The following is a 24756-nucleotide window of genomic DNA, read 5'->3' on the forward strand; positions in this document are numbered from 1 at the left end:
CTATTATTATCATCCCTATTTTACCTTTGAGGAAACTGAGGCAAATAGAGGTTAAATGTCTTGCCCAGGGTCACACAACTAGTGAGTGTCTGAGGTCAAATTTGAACTCAGGTCTTCTGATTCCAGGTCCAATCATCTTTCCACTGTGACAACAGCTGTCTCAGAGAAGTAACTTACCCAAGGTTAGTTAGATTTTTAAATCATAACTTCTCAGAGTTGGAAAGGACCTACATTAGAATTAATTGAATCTAGATTTCCTTGGCCTTTGTAAATTTCTATTGTCTATTTTGGGAATAGGTTTACAATATTTCAGCTAATTAGGTGCCATGGTTTTAATCTATCATAAGGAGTCATACAGCATAGTAGACAGAATTCTAGACCATATATCATAGGCTCACAAAGTAGAAGTGAAAGGGATCTCAGTGACAATGGAATCCAACCCTCTTATTTCATATATGAGGAAAACCGAGGCCTGAGAGGCCCAAGGTCACATAGGCAGTAAGTTGAAGAGTCAAGATTGAAATCCAGGTACTTTCACAAGCCCTGTGCTCTATCCTCTCTATCACACTGCCTCCTGAACTTAGATTCAGAAAGACCTGAGTTTTATCCTTCCTCTCTCACTTGTTGTTTGATCATGGGCAAGCCACTTAACCTCTCTAAGCCTCAGTTTCCTCAACTCTAACATGTGGAGAAAAATATCTGTGGCACTTTCCTCCCAAGGCTGCTATGGGGCACAAATAGATAGTGAATGTAAAGTGATCCACAGGCTTTAAATGTTAGGTAAATATCATACAGTTTTTTAAAGCATTTGTAATTAGAAACTAGGCCATTAGAGGATCAGTTGAATGTAAGCACCAAGAAGGCAAGGAATGTTTTTCATTTTGTCTTTATGTCCCATAAAACTAACATGGTGCTTTGCATATAGTAAGTGGTAAATGAATGCTTGTCAGATTCTGTTATGTTGGAGAAACTGGGTATATTTAGCCTAGAGGGGAAAAAAAGAGTCAGTTACATAAATTAAAGTAGTTAGTTTAAATACATTTATTAAGCACCTAATAAAATATTCTACGCACTAGGGATACAAACCCAAAACAAAACCATCCCTGTTTTCAAGATGCTTACATTCTAGTAAGGGAAGAGTGACCAGGTTCTTTTGTTATGAAAAATCATAGGAATACTGGGTGCAGCAATAAGGGGCATTACCAGGAGCAATGACACTATTGATTTGGTAACCATTCCATAAGCAAGAAGTAGAAAGGTAGTAGGGAGGGGGTACTTGCAATGGCAAGGAGAATGGCAAAGAAGATGGCCAACATGCCAGAGTTTCTCCTTGCACCCGTGATCCTGTCCCCTGCCACCTTGTCCAGCAGATTGCCTCAACTGTTATTCCCTTTTTTGATCTTCATTTTCTCACTACTGTTTTTTTTCCTACTGACTACAAATATACCAAAGTCTCCCCATCTTGATTTTTTTTTTTACTAGATTACATCATCCTCACTAACTATCCTCTCTCTCTTCACAAAACACTTGAAAAAGCCATTTCTACTTGGTATTTTAATTTCATCTCTTCCCAGTACCTTCTTAACTCCTTTCACTCTGGCTTATTGCCATTCAATTGAATTCTTATCCTTCAACTGAACTGTTCTCTTTAAAGTCATCCACCATCTTTTAATTGCTAAATCTATTGACCTTTTCTCTATCCTCATCCTCCTTGACCTCTCTGTGCCTTTCCACTATGCCTCAGACACTTAACCTACTGTGTGACTCTGAGAAAGTCAACTTAATATCTTTCAGTTTCATGTTCATCATCTATAAAATAGCTTCTGTCTCATCCGATAGTTGTGAGGACCAAATGAGATCACACATGTAAAATGCTTTTGCCAAACTTAAAATTCTATGTAGTAGATATTGACCTCTTCCTCTTCCATGGTACTCTCTCTTCTTGGAATTTTAATAACAGTGTTCTCTCTTAATTGTCCTCCTAGTTGATTAGACTTTGCTTTGCTAATTCAACATCTCCCCCAAGGCTAGCTATCCTTGGGCCTCTTCTCTTTTCTTTCTACTCTCCCAAACTTGGTGATCTCATCAATTCCTTTGGCTTCCATTATCTCTATTCAGATGATTTCTAGATCTTTTTATAAAGCTGCACTCTATTATCTCCTGCATTCCAGTTTCACATCCTGAATTGCCTATTAGATGTATTGAACTGGATGTCCCATAGCCTCAACATATACAAAATAGAATTACTTTTTCCATCAGTCCTTCCATTCTTCTGACCTTCCCTATTGCTGTTAAGGACACTACCATTCTCCCAAGTCACCTAGGTTCCAAACTCCCATTCCTCATTTTCATTTTCCCCTAATAACTAAAAGGTCGGCAATTCTCATTGCTTTTAACTTCACATCACTGACATATCTTTGTTTCCTCCTCTATACTCACTTGCTACCATTGTAGCTCAGGCCTTCATCTCTTCTCACTCCTTCCTCCAGTACATTTTCCATGCAACTGTCCAAATAATTTTTCCAAAGTACATGTTGATCATTCTATACACTCTCAGACAAATTTCAGTGGGCTTCCTACTAGCTCAAAAATTCAATATAAATTCCTCTGGCATTTAAAACACTTCACAACATGGCACCTTTCTAGCTTTCTTACATATTACTCCCTTCCTAACACTCTTCAATCCAGGCAGACTGGACAGTTTATTTTTCTGCATAGAAAACCCTCCTTCTCTCTTCTCTGTGTCTTTGAACTGTATGTTCCTCATAACTGGAATACACTCACTCCTCAGGTCTATCTCCCTGCAGACCTAGTTGCCTTCTAGACTCAGTTAGAATGTGACATTCTAAATGAAGCTTTTCCTGATTCTCTGGAAGCCAGTGATCTCTCTCTCATAATGCATAGATAGATAGATGGATGGATGGATAGATAGATAGATGGATAGATGGATGGATGGATAGATAGATAGATGGATAGATAGGTAGGTAGATGGATAGGTAGGTAGATAGATGGATGGATGGATGATCAGATAGATGATAGATAAGAGATTAGATATAGATAATAATACAATATATTGTAATATATTATATAATATTAAATATATGTTTTCTCCCCCTTTAGCTTGCAAATTCTTTGAGGGCAAAGATGGTTTTACTTTTGTCTTTGTGTCTCCAGTGCTTAGCAGAATGCCTGTCATATAATTGGAATTTAATAAAAGATTGTTGACTGAATGGGACCAAGTAAATATAGTGAGCCATGTGACTTTCTCTACTTACCAAAGGAAGGAGAAAAGGGCAGGGATATAAAATGGATCTGAGTTGCTTGTTCTTCTTTAACCATACAAAAGCTTAGTACTCCCAAACTAGAGAATTCCACCAGCCTCATCCTCCTGAGGTAGCAGGTGCCTTACCATATCCCAACTGGCCTGGGTGCTAAAACTGAGTGGAATGAGGGATGGCCAGGTGGCGCAGTGAGTAAGAGAGCCGGCCCCAGCGTCGGGAGACCTGGGATCGGTTCTGGCCTCAGATATATAGCACTAGCACCCACACAAAAATAACTGGCCATGTAAACTTGAGCAAGTTACTTAACCCTGATTGCATTAAACACACACACACACACACACACACACACAAACTGAGTAGAATGGGGGGCGACTAGGTGGCCCAGTGAATAGAACACTGGCCCTGGAATCAGGAGGACTTGAGTTCAAATCCAGCCTCAGGCACTGAACACAAAACTAGTCATGTGACCTTGGGCAAGTCACTTAACCCCAATTGCCCCCTGCAAAGTAAAACAAACAACTGAGTGGATTGAGTTCTTTAGGGCATAAAATTGTCCAAAGGGATGACTGGAGGAATAGGGATTAGTTTGGCTAGGCCTTAGGAGATGGGTCTATAATAGCAGTAGTGGTTGTTGTTTTGGAAGACAGCAGGTTTTGAATTTAAAGGACTTGAGTTCAAATCCTAACTCTGTCCCTTACTACTTTGTGACCTTGGGCAACTCACTTAGCCTCTCTGGTCCCCAGGTTCCTCAGCTAAGTGCATTAGATTTGATGATTGACCTTGAAAGCTGCTTTTGTTTATAGATCTATTGTCCTTATGATTCTAATGCTGGCATTGTAGATAGAGGACTGGGCATGAAGTTAGGATGGCCTGAGCTTAAATCTAGCCTCAGACTAGCTCTACTAGCAGTGTGACTCTGGACAAGTCACTACTTAACCTCCGTTTGCCTCAGTTTTCTCATCTATAAAATGGGAAGAATAGTAGTGCCTACCTTCCAGGGTTGCTGTGAGGGTCAAATGAGATTTGGCACTGTGCATTTAGCACAGTGTCTAGTATATAGTTGGCACTATATAAATGTTAGCTATTATTATTATATATAATATAAAATATGTATCCCCTTCTACACTCATATATAAATATAAAAATGTTAATATACTTATATACTATTATAATTTCATGTATATATGGGGAGGAAAAAAAAAACCTTCCTGTACAAAGGTGATACAGGATGCTGTCAGAAGAATCAGCTTCCCTATCCTTGGAGGTCTTTAAGCAGAGTCTGGAAATCCACTTGTAGGGGATATTACAGAAGGGATTCCTATTTCTTCTACCTCTGACATTCTGATCTGGACCTTAACCAATCCCCACTTCCTATTCCCTTCACTAAGGAAAGCAAACAAGTGGTCTCTCTCATACGATTGTAAGAGCCCTATGGCTGCCCGTCTCCCTTTCCCAGAGCGTAAATGACCCGTCACGGAGACAGGACTGAACTTCTGAATGAGATCACAGCCTTTTCGCCCTTTCTGCACAGTTTCACCCGGTGAATTATTGTCTTATTTCCATTCCACTCCAATGAGCTGTCAGCGATGGATACTGTAATTCAGCGCAATAGAAACACAAACAGATGGGTAATTGACCTGCGTGCCTTCATTACACTGGAGTTCAGTGCTGCTGTTCCAGCCATAAAGTCCTTTATCTGCCAGTCTGAAATCCCTGGGCTTTTTGTGAGGAAGGAGATCAGGCCAGGAGGCTTGCAGGCGGTTCACTTAGAGTTATTATTCCCTCTGCTTCATGCATTTCAGAAACCGACAGAATCTGACAGGCAGAACTTACCAGGTACAAGACAACAGCTGGGAGTCCTATAGGGCCTGACGATGTCTGCAGGGGGTTGCATTCTGGTGCTCTAACGGGAGAGAAAAATATTTATCTTCCATCACATGAGGACCTTTTTCCCCCCTTCTCCCTCATCGAATACAATTGGCCTCCCCTTGACACCAGAAGAGAGTGTGCATTTAGTTACTAATGAAATAGGTCAGAAAACAAACTATTTAGTCAAGAAAGATTTATTGAGTCCCTGCAGGGAGTGCAGCACCGGCTTAGGTGCTTAGGGTATTTGATGAAGAAGGAGGAATTATAGCATAGTGTTTGCTGTGAATATGGAGTGAGAAGATGTGGGTTGGAATCCTGACTCTGTTCCTCACTACTTATATGACCTTGGGGAAAGTCACTTCACCTCTGAAGGGCCTGGTTTCCTCATCTGTGGAATAAAGGGATTGGATATGATCTGTAAGGGCCCTTCCTGGTCTAAATGGTATGATCTGAAATGGTCCCTGCCTTAAAAGGGCTTATAGTGAGCCATGGCCATTCCTGGCTCTAAACATTTTTTTTCAGGCTCTTCTAAGAATGTTGGTGCTAAAAGATGAATTCAGAATCACCCAGTCCAATACCCTCATTTTACCTATGAATAAGTCAAGGTCCATGGAAAGGAAGGGATTTACTCAAGATCATGCAACTGATAAGTGACAAAAGGGACAGCCTTGAACTGAGATGTTCTGACTTTGTGTCTTGGACTCAGGAGATATTTACCAAGCATACTTTCTCACCAAGATAAACCCAATTCAAGCTTTAAGGCCAAAGCAGCCTAGTGGAGGGGACTGAGCCAGTGTACTCTGAGGTCAGTTCCTGTCTCAAAAGTTGTGACTCAATTTTCATCTCTGATGTTGCCTTATTTAATTTCCAAACCTATTAGACCCTTTCGTTTTGTTATATACCAAACATTTACTAATTGCCTGATGCTTACTGACTTGGGAGAGATAAGGAAAGAAGAGAGCTTGTTTTGAATACATGACCCAGACACATGATACAAGGAAGTATGTAATCAACTGCTACCTCATGCCAACCAGACCCTAAGTAGTAAAGGAGGACAGAAATTTGGGTGATGAATATGGGCAAGAGTAATCCGAGAGGAAGATTACATTAAACTGTTCTGGAAATTTTTGCATAATTGTGCCAGAATTTGAGTAGCTTTTGAGGAGCTAGACAGAATATTGCATCTCAACTCATATATGATCACGAAAACAGAGGGAAAAGACTCCATTTGAATATAATGGAAAGAACTCTGAACTAAGAGGTAGGAGACATGGGGCCAAGTCCCACTTGGGAACATTAAACAAAACACTTCTTATCAAGGGTATCCTTATCTAGGCATCTGGGGGCACAGTGCATAGAGCACTAAACCCAAAGTCAGAAAGACCTGAATTCAATTCTTCCCTCAGATAATTTTTAGTTGTGTGACCCTGAGCAAATCATTTAACCACTGTCTGCCTCAGTTTCCTTGTTTAGAAAATGGAGATAATAATAGTACCTACCTCCTAGGATTCCTATAAGGATCGAATCAAAAAATGATGTTATAAAGATGCCAATTATCATCATCATCTGTAAAATGGGTAGGAAAGGCAATGTTTTTAAAGGTGCTCCCGGCCTTTCCATGATGGAGATAGTTCTCCTTTTGTATGGTTTTAGAGGAAGCTAGATATACAGTGGATAATGGGCTGGGTCTAGAGTCAGGAAGGTCTGAGTTCAAATGCAGCCTCAGACATTTAGTAGCTGCTTAACCCTGGATAAGTCACTTAACCCTGTTTGTCTCAGTTTCCTCATATGTAAAATGATAATTGTTGTTCATCCTTTATTCTAGAAGTGGGCCAATGGCATGAGGCGGGTGGTGTCCTGACTTGTAAATGAATTGGATTTAAATGAGGTGGAGCTGTGCAAGTTATCAGCCTCACTCTCTCCTTCAGAGTCATTGTAGTCCAGTGACAAGACATATGTCAGGACATCTGTGATGGCCCCAGATGCAGTGGGAGACCGTGGCCTTTTTAAGCTCAGGTCTTTCCTAAGTATTACTTGGTCTGAGGCAATAGCCATTCAGTGATTAAAGGCTAGGTAAGAAAGGAGGCAAAATAAAGGGCTATAAAACTGTGCTTACCCTTTGATCCAGCAATACCACTTCTAGGTCTGTGTCCCAAAGAGATTATAAAAAAGAGAAAAAGGACCCACATGTACAAAAATATTTATAGCAGCGCTATATGGTGGTGGTAAAGAATTGGAAATTGAGAGGCTGTCCATCGATACTAATGTTCTGTAAGAAATGATGACAAGGGGCAGGTAGGTGGCTAAGTGAATAGAGCACCAGCCCTGGAGTCAGGAAGACCTGAGCTCAAGGCTGGTCTCAGACACTTGTCAAAATTACTAGCTGTGTGAATTTGGGCAAGTTGCTTAATCCCAATTGCCCTCCAAAAAGAAAAAAAAAAGAAATGATAAGCAGGTGGATTTTAGAAAAACCTGGACTTACATGAACTGATGTTGAGTGAAATGAGCAGAACAAGGAGAACACTGTACACTTTAACAGCAACACTGCAAGGGTCAATTTTGATAGACTTAGCTCTTCTTAGCAATACAATGATATAAGATAATTCCAGAAGATTCATGATAAAAAAAAATGCTACCTACATCTAGAGAAAGAACAATGGAGTATGAATGCAGACCAAAGCAGACAATTTTCTCTCTCATTTTTTTCTTTATGGGTTTTCCCTTTTGTTCTTATTCCTCCTTCACAACATGACTAATGTGGAAATATGTCTAACAGGATTGCACATGTATAACCTATATCAGATTGCATGCCATCTTGGAGAGAGGGGAGAGGAGGGAGGGAAAAAAAAGTTTGGAATTCAAAAACTTATAAAAATTAATACTGAAACCTATCTTTATATGTAATTTGAAAAAAAATACTAAAGTGGGGAAAAAACAGAATGGAGGCAAAAGATGCCTAGTTTGCCTTCACAAAAGAATCAGTCTGGGAGGGGAAGACGCTCAGAGTTTCAGAAATGATTGCTATTTTCCCTGTAAAATGAACTAGAGAAGGAAATGGCAAATCACTCAAGTATCTTTGCCAAGAAAACTCTAAATGGGGTCACAAAGAGTTACTCACAATGGGGACAACTGAAAAGAACAACATGAAGGTAGTGCCATAGATAGAATTCTGGAAGATCTGAGCTAAAATGTGACCTCAGACACTTACTAGTTGAGTGACCCTGAATAAGTCATTTTAAGTTTTGTTTGCCTCAGTTTCCTCAACTATATAATAGAGATAATAACCTCTCCCTCACGGAGATATTGTGAGGATCAAAGGAAATTATTTTTGCAAAGTGTGTAGCATAATACCCAGTGCGTGGTAGATATTATATAAATCCTTATTATCTTCCTTTTCCTCAACGCCCCCTTCATCAGACTTGAGTGATCAGAATGGAGATGGTACATGCTATGTCAGGGCAGGGAACAGAAGGACCAGAGGTCCCGAGTGTCCGTATATCGAGCCCAACAATCACCGTGTGAGGTAGCAAGGGAGAAAGAAGCAGAAAGCGATGGTCCTCGTCTTAAAGTTCGCACATCCCTCATTGCCTACACATCCTGAATATTGAAGGCATCACATTTAAAATTCCAAGTAGTCAGAAAGAAAAGAAAATAAGAAAAAAGCATTCCATATGTTCAGTGTGGGTGCGTTGGTTTTAAAATGAAAATCAGACATTTTGTAAGTCCTACCAATTGTGCAGTGGAATGTATAATCTTCACAAATGAGTGACCTTGCCTTTTTTTTTGACATCCATTGTAACTCATGTGTGTATAAGATCTGAGTCCATGTCCAAGTTTTGTCATCTACTTATTAGCTGTGTGACCTTAGGAAAGTCCCTTGCCCTCTCTGGGTTTACACCTCCCTCATCTGTGAAATGAGGATAATTACCCTTGAACCACCAAACTCATAGAATTATTCTGAGGAGAGTAAACCTTAAAGCATAAGAAACATGACATGTCACTATATGCGTGTGAGTTATTATTGCATAAATTTGAATATTACTTGCATAAGCACATATGAAATTATGTATGCATGTACATGTGTAATTCCTTGGGAGCTATGAGGAGCAAAATATCCCACACAAGACAGCAGCTGTATATCTGCACAACAGTGATTCTATGGGCCAAATCCTTCCCCAAGATATTTATGGCTCCCATTGAAATGGGGAAAGGGGAAAGGGGTGCCAATATATGAGGCCAGAACTGGGCTTCTTTGTTGAACACAGGTGACTGAAGGAAGCCTTTGGCCACGGCTGCTTGTGAAATCTCTGCTGCTAACAAAATAGTTACGTAACTTTCAACAGTTAATGTCATTTTGCAGAAAAGTACTTTCTAATTGCCTCTGTCTTCATTATTCTTCTTCAAAATTACCCAAGAGATACTGCCTCAGAGACGCGGAGGCACGGACGGAGTTTCCGTTTTAAAGAGAAGCCTGTTTATGTTACAACTGCTCATAAAAAGCCCCCAATGCCAAACCTTCTCTGTCTTTTTTTCCTCCAGTTACATTAAACATAGAAGGTAATACTGCTTTTTGAATCCTTGCCAACCTAAGAGATGATTTGACGCATTTTTCTAAAAACTTGCTCTTTAAGTTCCTTTTGGGCTGAAACCAAGAATAGAAAATGTTCTCCCCACACACAGGGGATACAGAAAATGATGAACAAGCACTTGGAAATAGAGCAATGACATGGTAAAATAGAAGAAACCTTGGTCTTGGAATCAGGAGACTTGGGTTGACACACTTGCTAATGAGCCTCAGTTCTCCCATCTGAAAAAGATGGGGAGAATAATCCTTGTAGTGCCTGTGTCTTAAAGATACTGTGTGTTGGGGGTGGTTGGGTGGCGCAGTGAATAGAGCACAGGCCCTGGAATCAGGAGGACCTGAGTTCAAATTCGGCCTCAGGCACTTTACACAAAAACTAGCCTGTGACGTGGGCAAGTCACTTAACCCCAATTGCCCTCCAAAAAGAAAAAAAAAAGATACTGTGTGTGTGTGTGTGTGTGTGCAGGGGGGGGGAGGGGTATTTTATTACCTGAGAAATGTAAAAAAAAAAAATTATCACATAAAGACAGCCAGAAAAGATAAGATTCTTCTGTACTATTCTGTCTTTATGGACAAAGATAATATCAGTAGTTGGATGGAGAGAAGGGGGTAGGGCTGGGGCTGGAGGGTCTCATAATTGGAGACAGTGAATGTCGGAAGCCAGAGGGAACCCAAAATCTACTCAGGAAAGTTTCCTATTGGTGGTTTACTGGCTAAGCTAGATTATTACTTTTAGCCACTAAGTCCAAAATGCTAGGCAAAGGATGCATAAGAAAAAATGTATATCATCACAGAACTCCAAAGAGAAGTAGGGCAGAAGAGGCAGTTGGGGAGGTAGATCAGTAGAGGAGAGTAAAAGGGTAGAATCAGAAGAGAATCAAACCATGGCTGCAGGCAGAAGCTAGCGAAGTCCCCGGAGGACTCAGTTATCCCTGGGATGTTGCTAACCATCCTCAGATTGGCAGTAATCATTCCCACACATGGCAATTCACTTTTACCCGTCTACTCTCCTCACCATGTACAATGAGAAAGAGAATGATATTGAGGTTGGAGAGTTGATTTTGAAGCCAGATTGACCTAACTTTAGCTCCCACTTCTGAAACATTCTGGCCTCGTGACCCTGAGCAAGTAACATGAATTCTTAGTGTTCTGAGTAACTCCCCTGGTAGAAGGAGTCTGTTTCCTCACAGGTCCAGTTTCTATCCCTATACTCATCTGTGTTTGGGCCTTATTCTCCTAATAGACTGTGTTCCATGAGGGTAAGGGTTATGTCTTATTAAAATTTTGTACTTCCCTTAGCACCTAATGATTTCGTATTCATAGTGTATATGCTCATTAAGTGTTTACTAAATATGTTTTCAGGAAATTATTGGGTCATCTCCACAGGCCCATCTTTTGATGACCAGTATGCTTTCCTTAGCTTTATAATTTCTTGAGTCTGTTTACTCTGTTCTCTTCTCTTCTTTCTCTACTCTACTTCTCCACTCTCAAACACCGTCCTACCTTTTTTCCTTACACTACTGCCTAGGCTTGAAATGCCCTCCTTGCCTGTCTTTTTCTCTATTTAATTCCTATCCAAACTTTAAAGCCCAAACCAAATGCTGCTTTGTCCATGAAGCCTTCTCTGGTGCACTGGATCAATAAAAATATCCCCCTTTGGCAGTTTCTAAGGGGTATTTGTTCTGTTTCATTCTAATGCATTTATCACACAACAGTATATATCGTGCAAACTGAGTAGATTCCTTATCCTTCTACTAGTCTGTAAGCTCCATGAAAGCAGAGACTATGTCTTATTTGAACTTTGTGTACCTCCCAATGACTGGTACAGTGATCTGAACCTAATGTAAGCTTAACAAGTATTTATTATTATCATACATTTTCCAAACACTCCATTCAGCAGAATACATTGGGACCTCAAGAAGCCTTGGCACTGGGAGATTCCTACTCTCTGGTTTTGACGATAGAGGAACATAGGCTCCTTTATAATTTATATTCTTTCCCAGAACTCCTCTGTGCATCAAAATGTGAGTTTCAGTAGAGGTAGAGGAGAGAGGGCCATCACTGGAGTTATTGTACATCTTAGGCAAAATGTCTTGGACTGCAGAAAGAATCTCTTCCAAAGTACAACAGATGTATACTGAGCGAGACTTCTTAGCAGTGTTAAATATCTTCCCAGCATTAGCCTGGAAAGTGATTTTTCTTTTTTTGATAGCTATATCTGTGAAGTTTAAAGTTTGACCTCCTGGAGAAAGTGAAGGACTTGAATCAGGAAGATCTAAGTTAGAATTCTGCCACAGAGAATTACTAGTTGTGTTACCCTGGGGTGTTTCTTTGTTTGGCTTCTCGTGACCTCAGTTTCCTCACATGTAAAATGGGATGTACCTCACAAGGTTGTGATAATGGCAAAATTTGGTAATAGTTGAAAAATGCTTTGTAAAACTTAAAGTGCAATATACATGCCAGCTGTTATCAAGTTGAAAAAAAAGGGTTCAGTTCCAGGCCTGATTATTTTTTTGAGGCAATTATGGTTAAGTGAGCTACCTAGGATCACACAGCTAGTAAGTGTCTGAGGTCAAATTTGTATTCAAGTCTTCCTGACTCCAGGGCTGGAGTTCTATCCCTTGTGCCACACAGCTGCCCCCCAAGTCTGATTTCTTTTTTTCAAACATTTTTATTTAAAATTTTGAGCTCTAAATTCTATTCCTCTCTCTGTCCATTCCTCCCTCTCTTCTCTCTCTCCTCCATGAAATGGTAAACAATCAGATAGAGGTTATACATGTGCAATTATGTAAAAACATTTCCTTTTAGTCATTTTGTAAAAGAAGATTTAAATTAAAAAAAGAGAAAGCAAAAATTAGCATATTTCAGTCTGTATTCAATCAATACCAGTTCTTCCTCTGGAGGGGCATAGTATGCTTCATCTTTAGTCCTTTGGGATTGTCTTGGATTGTTGTATTACTGAGAATAAGTCATTTACAGTTATGCATCAAACAATATTACTGTTACTATGTACAATGTTCTCCTGGTTCTGTTCACTTCACTATGCGTCAGTTCATGTGAGTCTTTCCAGATTTTTCTGAAATCATCATACTTCTCATTTCTTATAGTACAATAATATTCCATCTTAATCACGTACCACGATTTGTTTGACCATTCCGCAATTGGGCATTCCTTTGATTTCCAATTCTGAGCCAACAAAAAAGGAGCTGCTATAAATATTTTGTATAAATAGGTTCTTTCCCTCTTTTTTTTGGAAGTCCAAACCTATACAAGAATAGCTAAATGTGGAGAGGCTTCTCAATAGAGCATTTCCCATCAGTTGATGCATATTTTGGCCATATCAGCTGATAAGACAGTTTTAGGAAAGTGATGGAGGAGTTGAGATCTGTGTCAATAGAAGTTGTTCTCACACTAAAGGAATCACTTATCCATTAAGAAAAAAGGGATAATGTAGTATGTGGAGTTGGAATGAACATGGTTGAAAAAGAGATCTCTCTAACAAGCTTGGCTCTCCACAGTGCCAAAATATTGATCCTTCCCAAAGAATTTCAGTTGTAACAAGCAGAAGAAAACTAGTGTTTTCATACCCCAGTGTATCACCTTTCAACATCGGTAATGAAATAATTTCTATTTAATGTTTCTATCTCTTCCCCTTTCTCCCTCCTGCCCTTTTTTGTTTTTATGCAGGTCTTCAGATAATCTTCCCTCAGTATCTGCAAGAGAAATTTGTCCAGTCAGCCTTGAGTTACATAATGTGCAATGGGGAAGGAGAGTATGTATGTAAGAACAGCCAGTGCCGATGTCAGTGTGCAGAGGAATTCCCACAATGCAACTGCCCTATCACTGACATCCAGATCATGGAGTACACCTTGGCCAACATGGCCAAGTCTTGGACGGAAGCCTATAAGGACCTGGAGAATTCAGGTATGGCCTTCTGTTCTGTGTGTGTGTGTGTGTGTGTGTGTGTGTGTGTGTGTGTGTGTGTGTGATGGCCTTCTGTTCTGTGTGTGTGTGTGAGAGAGAGAGAAGAGAGAGAGACAGAGAGACAAAAGAGAGAGAGACAGAAAGAGAGGGAAAGAGGAAAGGAGGATGGAGGAAAGAATCACTGTAACAATAAAAATAAGATCTAACATGCAACAATCACCACAACAAAAATAAGCTCTAGATGAAGATAGAAAATGATGACTAAAATCTTTCTTGAAGAACAAGAATATTTCATGGATATTTCCTTTATTTATACAAGGTCACATAGTAAATCCAGTAGTAGAGTATAGAACTAAGATCACCTGGCAGAGACCTCCATTCACCTCTAACTCTCATCCAGTACTGCTCAGTTTTTTTTTTTCCATGTGTTCCCTATGTGCCTTTAAAAGTCCAGAGACATAATTGCCAAGTGATGGAATAGTCATTGTGAGTGGTTCCAAAGCTCGCTGAGCAAGAACAGGGTGATTCTAGTACTCTAGATATCCATTCAGTCTTGACTGTGCATAACCTCAGACTGTTTACAAAAGCATCAAACATATGTCTAATGATGGGATAGAAAACTCTTTGCTTCTATACCATGAGACCCTGCACCTTTGTTTGGAGAGCAAACCAAAACACACATAACAGTAGAAAGTTCCCTATATTACTATTCTGTTCTTCTGGTGAGGGATTGAGTAAGGAGTCATTTTCTCTAACAAAGTCTGCCTGACTTGTGTTTGCATTGGTACTTGTGGTGGCCAATTGGAATAGCTTACATGCCCTTCTCCATGGTTCTGATCTTCTGTTTTCCAGTGCATACCATTTCTTCCATTTATAACATTATCAGAGTCTATATTCTAACATTCTTTGTTCAAATGTTCCTTCTGTCTAGGTCCAATAGCCTATGTTTTAAATAGTCATTCTATGTATTCTATACATTCTATAGTCTATATTATCTCCTAATTTAGGCATTGTATTTTCTAGAATTCTAATCTAAGGAAGTCCCTTTCAGCTCTAACATTCTATATGTTGATATTTGAGTATTCTAAGGCTTTCTCCAGCTCCAGTATCCTGAGTGTATGTGCTATCAATGATTTTACTCCTACTTTATTTTTTGCCAAGGTCACATTACTTAGAGAAAATTGCTAATGCTACACAGTTCCTTTAAAACTATATAGAATTCATGAAAGAAAAGGAATCTCTGGTACAATTCATGTTATTTTTATTGTTGTTGATCCTAAACAAAAGGCATGTTTGTGAAAATAAAATTTTAGGCAGAACTTTGTCCTAATAGCTCCAAGGTCTAACCGAAGGGAGTCTGTATGCAAAACCTGGCTGGCTTCTCTGAATCAAATTCTTGAGAAGGAAGAGAAACCACTTTGGATAGGAAAGACAAGAAGATGAGAAGCCAAGTATTAAGCTGAATAGACCACTTAGATGACTTATGCATTGTGCCTGCTTCCCACAAGGACATTCATTCTCTAATGCCCATGTATGTATCAATTGAAAACAGCATCACCCATTAAGGAGAGAAATCCATATATGCATCTGTGGTTTGATTTTTTTTTCTACTTCTTCTATTCATTTTCAGCCCATAATAGCATTAACAGCTTCAACTCTGGGTAATTTCATCGGATTAATGGCCAACTACTGCTAAAAACTATCAACTCCTCCCCCCAGGCAGAAATGCCTTCATGTCCCCAAATGGTTAGGCTTAAATAGGACTCAGCTAGAACACACAGAGATTCAGAGGCTTGTTTATGCTTACTGAAGGATTGGGTAGGGAGGCCTGCTTGCTTATTAGAGCTGGGATTTGGAGCCCAGAACTCCTGGGTTTCCCCTCCCAATCTGCCACAAACTCTGAAGCCATAGACATGGGGAATAATTGTCTGTTCACTGAAAACAGATTAGAGGGAAACCTCTTTCTGTGGCAACAAATGGCAAATGGCAACTGCTGGATGGAATCTGAAAATATAAACAGAGGTGAAAAGGACATGCAGAGGTCATTAGCATCATCTACTTCCTTCAACGGGGCTATTTATTACTAATAGTCAACTTTTCTCTTTCTAAAGGTCTTTAGGGATAGACAAGAATCTCATCCCTTCTCTTAGCTGCCCACCCCAATAATATTTCAGGTCTAAGATTAAGATCTTCTGAGTAATCCAAATCTTGCTTTAATTTTAACTCATTTGCTTTAGGTGATATCATGTGGACATTGATAAAAATTACTCTAAACCACCATATTCAAAGATTATTATTTCTGTCCCATCGCAGCCTCTTCTGCAATATAAAAAATACCCAAGTCCCATTAACCCTTAAACTTAAGAACTGGACAGTAGCACTGACTTGGGAGCCTAGAGACTTGGGTTCAGAGTCTTCCCTTAACCTACTCTGTGACCTTGGGTAGTCACTTCTCCTCTCTGGGGCTCAGTTTCCTCCTTTGCAAAATGAAGATGGACTAAATGATCTCAAAGGTTCATTAAAACTCACATGGTCTGTGAGTCTATAAGCAGAAAAAAAAACCCATGGAACTATCTATTTTGTGATCCCTATACTTCTTAGGAGGTGGAAGAGATGTCTAGAAGGTGAGCATAGAAAAGAAGCTGGTAGGATGCTTTCTATTACCAAGGGATCCTATATTTTGTAACCTTACTTGCAAGCCTGCACTATTCAGTGATCATTTTTTAGCACATGGGTGTTTTTGGAGGGCATTTTTGGTCTAATCCTTTGTATCTGGCTTGTGTTTTGCAACAGATGAGTTTAAGTCATTCATGAAGAGACTGCCTAATAACCATTTTCTGACCATTGGGAGCATCCACCAGCATTGGGGTAATGACTGGGATCTACAGAACCGTTACAAGTTGCTCCAGAGCTCGACTGAAGCTCAGAGACAAAAAATTCAGCGCACTGCCCGGAAACTCTTTGGCCTCAGCGTCCGCTGCCGCCACAACCCAAACCACCAGCTGCCGAGAGAAAGGTGAGCTTCCCTTCCCTCTTCTCCTTGGCTCCCAAAGAGCTCTAAGGTGGAGAGGGGTGGGGCTTTCCAATGAAAGAAAGGGAAACGGTAGCCTCCTATGAGGAGCTCATGGGGTAGCTAGGTGGTACAGTGGATAGAGCCCTCGGCTTGAAGTAAAAAGTACTGAATTCAGATTCAGCCTTGCCAGACACTTATGTACCAACTGTATGATCCTGAGCCAATCACTTAACTTTTGTTTTCCTTAGTTTCATCATCTGTAAAATGGAATTAATAATAGTACCTACCTTCCAAAGTAGTTGTAAGGATCAAGTGAGAGAACAATTACACAGTATTCTTGCCCCATAGTCAGTGCTATATAAAGGTTAGCTGTTATTAATATTATTAGGAGAATCTAGTCAAACAACCTCATTTTATAGAGAGAGGAAACTGAAGGCTGTGGAGGTTGAATGATTTGCCCAAGGTCACACAGTGTAGTGTAATCTATGCTATTAAAGTAATGTGTGATCAGGAATTGCTTGATAGAAAGCCTTGGAAAGACTGGCTTGTTATCTTTAAGATTTCTGAACTTGGATTCAGAAGGCCTAGCTTGGAATTTCATCCGTGCCACTTTCTAGCCATGAAGTCTTGTGGAAATGACTTCCATTCTCTGAGCCTCAGTTTCCTTATGTGTTAAACAATGAATTTGGGTTAGATGATATGAATGGAAATTTACAAATCTTAAATTCTGCAGCTCTTTAATTCTATGGTGTTGTGATCCACTAGCACCTCGAAACAGATTTACTTCATAGATTTGTTAGCTATGATTAGTTAGCTAGCTTGCACTAGACATTTTCGCATCACAGGAAAGGTTGGGAACATTGCACAACCACTGGGGACTTGAAGATTTCAATTTCTCACAAGCTACTTGACTTAGCAAAAAAGGAAAAGAAAATCCCTGAAGACCATGGACTATCATATTTATTTGGCATTCAAAATGTGTGCATTTATAAAAAGTTGTATTTAACAATGCCTTCAGTTGTTGTTTGCTTTGTCTAACCTTAATCCTAGCTCTGCCATTCACTTTGGAGAAGAAATCATAATCACAGAAGGAATAGTACATAAAAAATAAAATAAAATAAAACAAACTTGTTAGATAAAGGAGAGCTGGAAAAGGGCTTGAGAAATGCTCTAGTCTGATTTCTTCATTCTGAAGCCCATAGAGGTTATGTGATAGCCACGTTTGCAAAGCTAGTTAGTAGTCAGTCACAAACTTCAACCCAGTTCTCTTTTCTCTACTAACCCACACTGAATCCTTTAGAGACAGGCAGTCAACAGAATAAGATGCTGCTCATGAAGGACAGGTCTCCATTAGACTCCAAGCAATTGCATGAAGCCATGGAGAGCTTTGGTTGATGCCAAGAGGCAGGAAGAAGCAATACTTGCTTTGTGATTTTTTTTTCTTTGTGTGCTCATTTCTGATGCCTGGAAACTTGCCTGGATGTTTATATGGAGGCTACCTCTGACTGGGGGCTTCTTGGGAAAACTCAGGAGTCCTGAGGTCTTGTCTTGGCTCTGCCACAAACTGGGCTTTGAAAATAGACCAGGTCCTTCAACTATCAGGGCCTCAGTTTCATATGTTTTCTTTTTTAAAGTCCTTTCCAGTTCCAACTTTATGCTTCTTTGTAGCTACGGTAGTTAGTACTGAAAAGGAGACATTGGTCGTTGAAGCTAATGAACAATAGGTCCAGTTCCCTCCAGAGCGTATAATGGCACTAGGGAAGTGGTTCCTGATGCCTCTGAGGGCCTCACAGTGGGGATGAGCTCTGCCTTGGTGCTGGTGGTACTTTCTTTCTGAGGACTGGCTTGAAAGATTGAATGAGCATTTCTCACTAAGGTAAGGAGCCTCTCTGCTATTGAGAGGTGACAGCTACAGGCACTGACGCCAGAAACCTCTCACTGGCGCTGCTGGCTGAGCACGTGAGCATTTGCAGATGAACGCTCTTTTTGATTTCCTTCCACCCACATCAGTTTGATGCCTTTGCTGAAGCCCGTGAGAAGTCAGGCCGGCTGGCCAGGTGCTATTCGCACCACCAAAGTGTAAGTGAATGTCTCCGGGTTTGTCATTTAGCTCATGAAGGTAGGTGAGCTTTTTACAGCTCTTTAAAACTTTAATGAAGCAGAAAGAGCATTGGTCTCAGAGTCAGGAGACCTGGGTTCTAGGCCAGACCCTGTCACTGAATAGCTAAATGACCTTGGACAAAACATTTCCCCTCTCTGGGCTTTAGTTTCTCCATCTGTAAAATGAGAGGGTTGAACTTCATTTAATCTAACATTTGAACTTTTTCTCCAACTGGGGACACAAGGAACAGATCTGTGAATTCTTAGAGAAAAATTAAATTTAGTAATATAATTTGTTCCATGAAATATAGACAAAAGTCAGAAGGGTTTCTATAAGGATAATTATTTGGCATTTTAAGAATTTAATCAACCAATCAATCAACAAGTATTTATGTATGAGGTACTGGGCTAGGTGCTGAGGTTGCCAAGATGAAATAAAAAAAAAAAATAGTAGACTCAAGGATGTTCCTCCCACTGATATTCATTCATTTCATGTAATATAACCCCATTGAGCACCTAATATGTGCCAGGCACTATGATAAATGCTGGGTCTACAAAGATAAATTCAAAACAACCCTAGCCCCTAAAGAGTTTACACTCCCTTGGTCGGAAACATACACACAGATAAGAAAATAGAAATGCATACAAAATAATTATTTTTAAAAATTTATGAAGGGAAAGGTACTGGCTAGGAAGATGGTCAGAGAAGATGTCCTAGAGAAAGTTGTTGAACTTGAACTGAACCATGAAGGAAGCTAGGAATTTCAGAAGTCAGGAAGAAGTTGGTTCCAGACATGGTTGACGGCCTGTGCCAAGGCACAGAGATGACAAGGGAAGGGAAAGGGAATATGCATTATGTCCATAATCTGCACTAAGTGCTTTTTACAAATATTGTCTCATCTGATCCTCACAACAGTCCTGAGATGCAGGTGCTATTATTATCCCCATTTTTCAGTTGAGGTAACTAAGATGAACAGAGGTGATGTGACTTGTCCAGGGTTACATGACTTATAAGTTCCTCAAGCTGGATTTGAACTCAAGTCTTCCTAACTCCAGGCTCCACATTCCATCCAATACCACCTTGCTGTCTCTGAGAGCTGGAATATTTTTGTGAACAATAGCAAGAAGGCCATTTTGTCTGTACTGTAGACTAATAGATAAGAGAGTGAGTGATATATAAGACTGGAAAGTAGGTTGGAACCAGGTTGTGAAAAGTTTCAGATGATTTCAGGGGCCATACAAAACAACTGGAACTTTCATAAGATGAGCAAGTAAATACCATGGTCTGGCTGGGTTTGAGGAAAAACACTTTGCCAGCTTTTTCAATAGAAAAGACTTGAAACGGGGACACCTACTCAGAGGCGAAGGCAATGATGTCCCAAGTGCAAGATGATGAGCAAACATTGCAACTAAGGGGGTGCCCCTGGGAATGAAGGGGAAAGGAAAGGAACGGAACAAACATTTTAGAGCACCTACTATGTTTCAGGCACTGTGCAAGGGGGCACTTTAAAAACATGGTCTCATTTGATCCTCACAATAACCCTGAGATGCTGGTATTGCTATTACCTCCATTTTACAGTTAAAGAAACTGAGGCAAACAGATGACTAGTCTAAAGCCCTCCAGTTAGTCTCTGAATCTGGATTCAAACTCGAGTCTTCCTGACTCCAGATCTGCCGCTCTATCCACTGTGCCACCTAGCTGCCCTAGAGGAAAAAAAAAAAAAGGATGAGTGATTGAGATGTCATGGAAGTAACATTGTCATGACTTGGAAGTTGATTGGATATATGGGATGAGGGAGAATGTAGATAACTGAAGATGAAAACCTGACCAGCTGGGAAGATGACACAGATGCAGTCCATTCCTGTGGCTGGATCTGAAGCCTCACCCCCTCCCCCAGCTGATGTTCCACTGACATACTGTTTGAGAACCCACTTAACACTGCCATGCTAAGACAAGGCATTAGATGAAGAATTTAGATGAAGAATGTATTGTTTGCATAGAGATTTTATTTTAGAGTTAAATGGGTCTAAAGGGTTAGAAATTTCTTCATGTTTCAAAATCAGCTCTTTTGTTTTCTTTCCATATATGCATGTGCAGATATATAAATATATCTGCGTACGCATATAATAGCAGCTAACATTTATATAGTACTTACTATGTGTCCAGCACTGTGCTAAATGCTTTACAACTTCACAATATTTGAGCCTCATAACAACCCTAGGAGGTAGGTGCTATTATTATCCCCATTTTTCAGATGAGTAAACTGAGACAAAATAAAGTTTAGTGACTTTCTCAGGATCTCACAGCTAGTAAGTATCTGATGCCAAATTTGAACTCAGTTCTTCCTGACTCCAGGTTCAACACTCTATCCACTGCACCAACTACGTGCCTTAGAGAGAAAGGGAAGAATGGTGGAGATGTTGTGGAGGTATACATTAGATAATTATCTCTAGAAAGAAGCATAAAGCAAAGACTATATAATGACGCAAGTAGTATGAACCTTGGAATGTAAAATATTTATTAGAGTGAATAGGTATTTTGGAAAATGATATATTAGACCATAGAACATAAGTGTTAATACTGGAAGAAAACTTAGAAACATCTTATTCAGATGGGCTTCTTTCATCTTATCGGTAAAAACTATGACCCAAAGAGGTAAAGATTTGCCCGAGGTCACACAGCCAGGACTAGAATTCAAGACTTCTGACTCTCCACCCAGCATACTCTCTAATGTACCCTTCTCTGTCCCCAATCCTCCAATGCTTTACCAAGGCAAAACAAGCCGGATGCTGTGAGAGTTCACATACATGTCCCTACTGTCATAATCGTGACACTTTTTAGATGACTCTGGTCCTTTGTTTTGTTTTATGTCGCAAGCTCATCTTCTTGCAACATTAGGAGTTAGGAAGCCACGTATAGCACTAGCAATATTTTGATAAAAATCTTCAGGTTAAGGGCCAACCTCTCAAATGAAAGTTAATATTGAAAGAATTTCTAGTTCCTTGGTCCTATGATGCCCTCCTATTCTCCTAATTTTGTCTTCTAGAGTCACCCTGAACAAGACTGACACCTGTTCTATGTGATAGCCCTTCCCATATATAGAGACACGATTCTCCCCATCTTCTTTTCTGGGGAAATATTTCTAGTTTCTTGAAAGATTCTCAAAAATCATGACATCGAGTCTTCTCAGCATTTTTTCTGCCCTCCTCTGGTATGCTCTAGTTTGTTAATGTTGTTATTGTTTCTAAATCACATACCTTCATCCATGCCTTGCCCAACCAGATTATTTTAAAATAAATTCTTATTGATATCCGTAGGGTTTAAATCACCATGATGTTCCCTATTTTCCTCTCACTCCCCTCTCCCAAAGAGCCATCTCTTATAACAAAAAATTCTTTAAAAAGTAATAAGGAATGAGAACTCAGTATATTTTAAAAATCTGACATTATGAGTGATGCTCCACATCCTTGGATGCCGTCCTCCTCTCCCCTCCACCTCTGTAATGGAGCAAGGGGAGGGAGGGGTCTTCTCATATCTCCTCTTTGCCAAGGCCAAGCTTTCATCTTCAATTGTTTTTCTGTTCTTCTTTGCACTTAGATCGAGGTAGTCATTGTGCATGTTTTCCTGATTCTGCTGACTTTGCTTTTTTATCTGTTCATGTAAGTCTTCTCATGCTTCCGTATATTTGTCATGTTTTTTTTTTGCCTACCTGGATTCTTGCCTCTCTTTCCTATTCTTGATTTCTGATAACAACACCCTCTTTTACTACTTACTGTCTGAGACTGCCGGTATCTTCCTACAGACTTATGGGTCCTCTGGTACAAACAATTATTTTGATAAAAATTTCCATGTATTTAGATTTCCATGTATCATATTTTCTTAAAGCAAGACCTACTTTGCTCAATATAGTTTTCTGACAGTTGCCATAATAATAACTCATATATATATATATATATCCATACATGTACATATATACATACATACAAATAGATAACTCTTTTAAGTTTGCAGAGTTCCTCATTACAACCTTGTGAAGATCCTGCAAGTATTATTATTATTATTTCCATTTTATGAATGAGTTAGCTGAAGCTTTGAGAGAGAAAGTGTCACATGGCTACTAGATGTTGGATCTGAGATATGAATACAGGTCTCCTGACTATAATCCTCCAGTTCCTTCTACTACATGACACTGGCCCGCTTATCTGTTGCTAAAGGGCAGAATTATTTTATGCAGTCCCTCTGTAGCTTCCCTACTTCCCACCCTAGTAGATCCAGCTGGCCCTTAGGCTAAGAATCTAGATGACTATGACCCATAATTCACCCTCAGCATGTATTAAATGCTCCCATTAATTATTTTTTGTAGTGCAGATGAATAACACCAAGTTCCTGTGTATAGTCCATCAGTTACATCAGCCTACACATCACTCCTCCAAGCATATGGCATCAAAACTCTTGGCTTACAGGGGGTTCTTAGTAACCCTTTTCTATTTATAGATAAAAACATGCTGGTGAGGCAGGAAGCCACATTCACCCAGAAGCACCCAGTCTTAGGGGCAGAGAAGAGAGTGCTGACAAGTGCGTTTGTTGTTTTTTTTTTTTTTTAAGAGTGAGGAGCTGAATTTGTTTAAGCCAACATTGCTAGGCATATTTCTATTTCAACTCCTATTTGTCATCCTGCATTTGTACCAAGTAGGGCAATTGATTCACTTGACTGATGTAAGTAAAAAAGAAAAAAACATAGATACACATACATACATACGTATATATTTTTTTCTTTTTACTTCCTTTTACATACTTATATACACATATCCATACATACGTTTGTATGTATGTATGTAGGTATGCATAGTCCACCCACACCAGCCTTAGGGCTCAGAAGTAGTTTTTTCTTCAGACAGAATAAGCTGATCCTGTAGGTTATTGGCTCTCAAGAGAGAAGGTCACTGGAAGATGCTGAAAAGAGCACTGGAATTGGGGGTTGGGAGATCTGGCCTTGAGTTCCAGCTTTTGCATTTCCTGTGTAACCTTGGACAAGTCATTTAATAGTCCCAAACCTCAGTATCCTCAACTAAACAATGGGGATAATATTCACCAAAACTCCAAGTTGGAAGAAACTTTGCAGGTCAACTGAATTAAACTTTATCTGCAGAGAAATCCATCATGATTATGGTCTCCTTCCCCTTCTCCTCCTCCTCTTGCTGCTGCTTCATCATCATCATCATCATCATCATCATCATCATAGCATTTATGTGATGCCTTAAGGATTGCATAGTATTTTACAAATATTATCTCATTTTATCCTCACAACAAACCAGAGGTGTCAAGGCTATTATTGTCCCCATTTTACAGATGAGGAATCTAGAGTTGGAATTTGAGTCCAGGACCTAAAATCCAGAATGCAGCCCTCTTTCTACTATATCATCTGGTAAATTTAGAAGCACAGGTGTCATAAGCCCATCCTCACCCATGAATGGAAATTTCCAGGTAGAGACTATCACAAAGAGTGGAAAGGGAATTTTATATGCATGTTTGAATATATATACACATACATATATGTCATATGTATATGCTTAAATATGTGTATGTATATGTATATATCCAATTCCTTGAACTTTGGATTCAAAAGAGTTCCTTTTAAAGCACGCGCGCGCGCACACACACACACACACACACACACACGGTGATGAGTCCATTCATTAGTCCTTAAATAATGCTCCTAAAGTGCTGATGGGAAATAAAAGGGAGGAAGCTTAGAGAAAGAGCACTAGATTCAGAGGCTGGAAACTTAAGTTCAAGGATAAGGCCAGCCACTAAACTACTGCTATATGAGCCTGGACAAGTGATTTCACTTTTTTCCTCTCTTTCCTCTGGCCTAAGATGGGGGGGGTTAAAGGTGCGGGGGGGGTTACAGTGCGAATAATCACTAATAGCGCAAGAACAATCAAAGGGTCGGAAGAGTTTGGCTTGAATAGTTGATGCTGAATTG

The 24756-nt window shown here is 39.8% G+C and overlaps 1 protein-coding gene across 1 annotated transcript in view; it reads left to right on the forward strand.

The window, feature by feature from the left end:
* Positions 1–24756, forward strand: part of BRINP1 (BMP/retinoic acid inducible neural specific 1) — a 194430-nt gene that overhangs the window by 139476 nt on the left and 30198 nt on the right. Inside the window, exons 6-7 of the mRNA XM_069073814.1 lie at positions 13420–13656; positions 16450–16672. Coding sequence (XP_068929915.1) covers positions 13420–13656; positions 16450–16672 — 460 coding nt within the window. The remainder of the gene's footprint in view (positions 1–13419; positions 13657–16449; positions 16673–24756) is intronic.

Source organism: Petaurus breviceps, unplaced genomic scaffold (genome assembly GCF_028583685.1).
Source record: "Petaurus breviceps papuanus isolate PSGF00001 unplaced genomic scaffold, PetGlider_PUasm1.0 90879, whole genome shotgun sequence".
Taxonomy (NCBI): domain Eukaryota; kingdom Metazoa; phylum Chordata; class Mammalia; order Diprotodontia; family Petauridae; genus Petaurus; species Petaurus breviceps.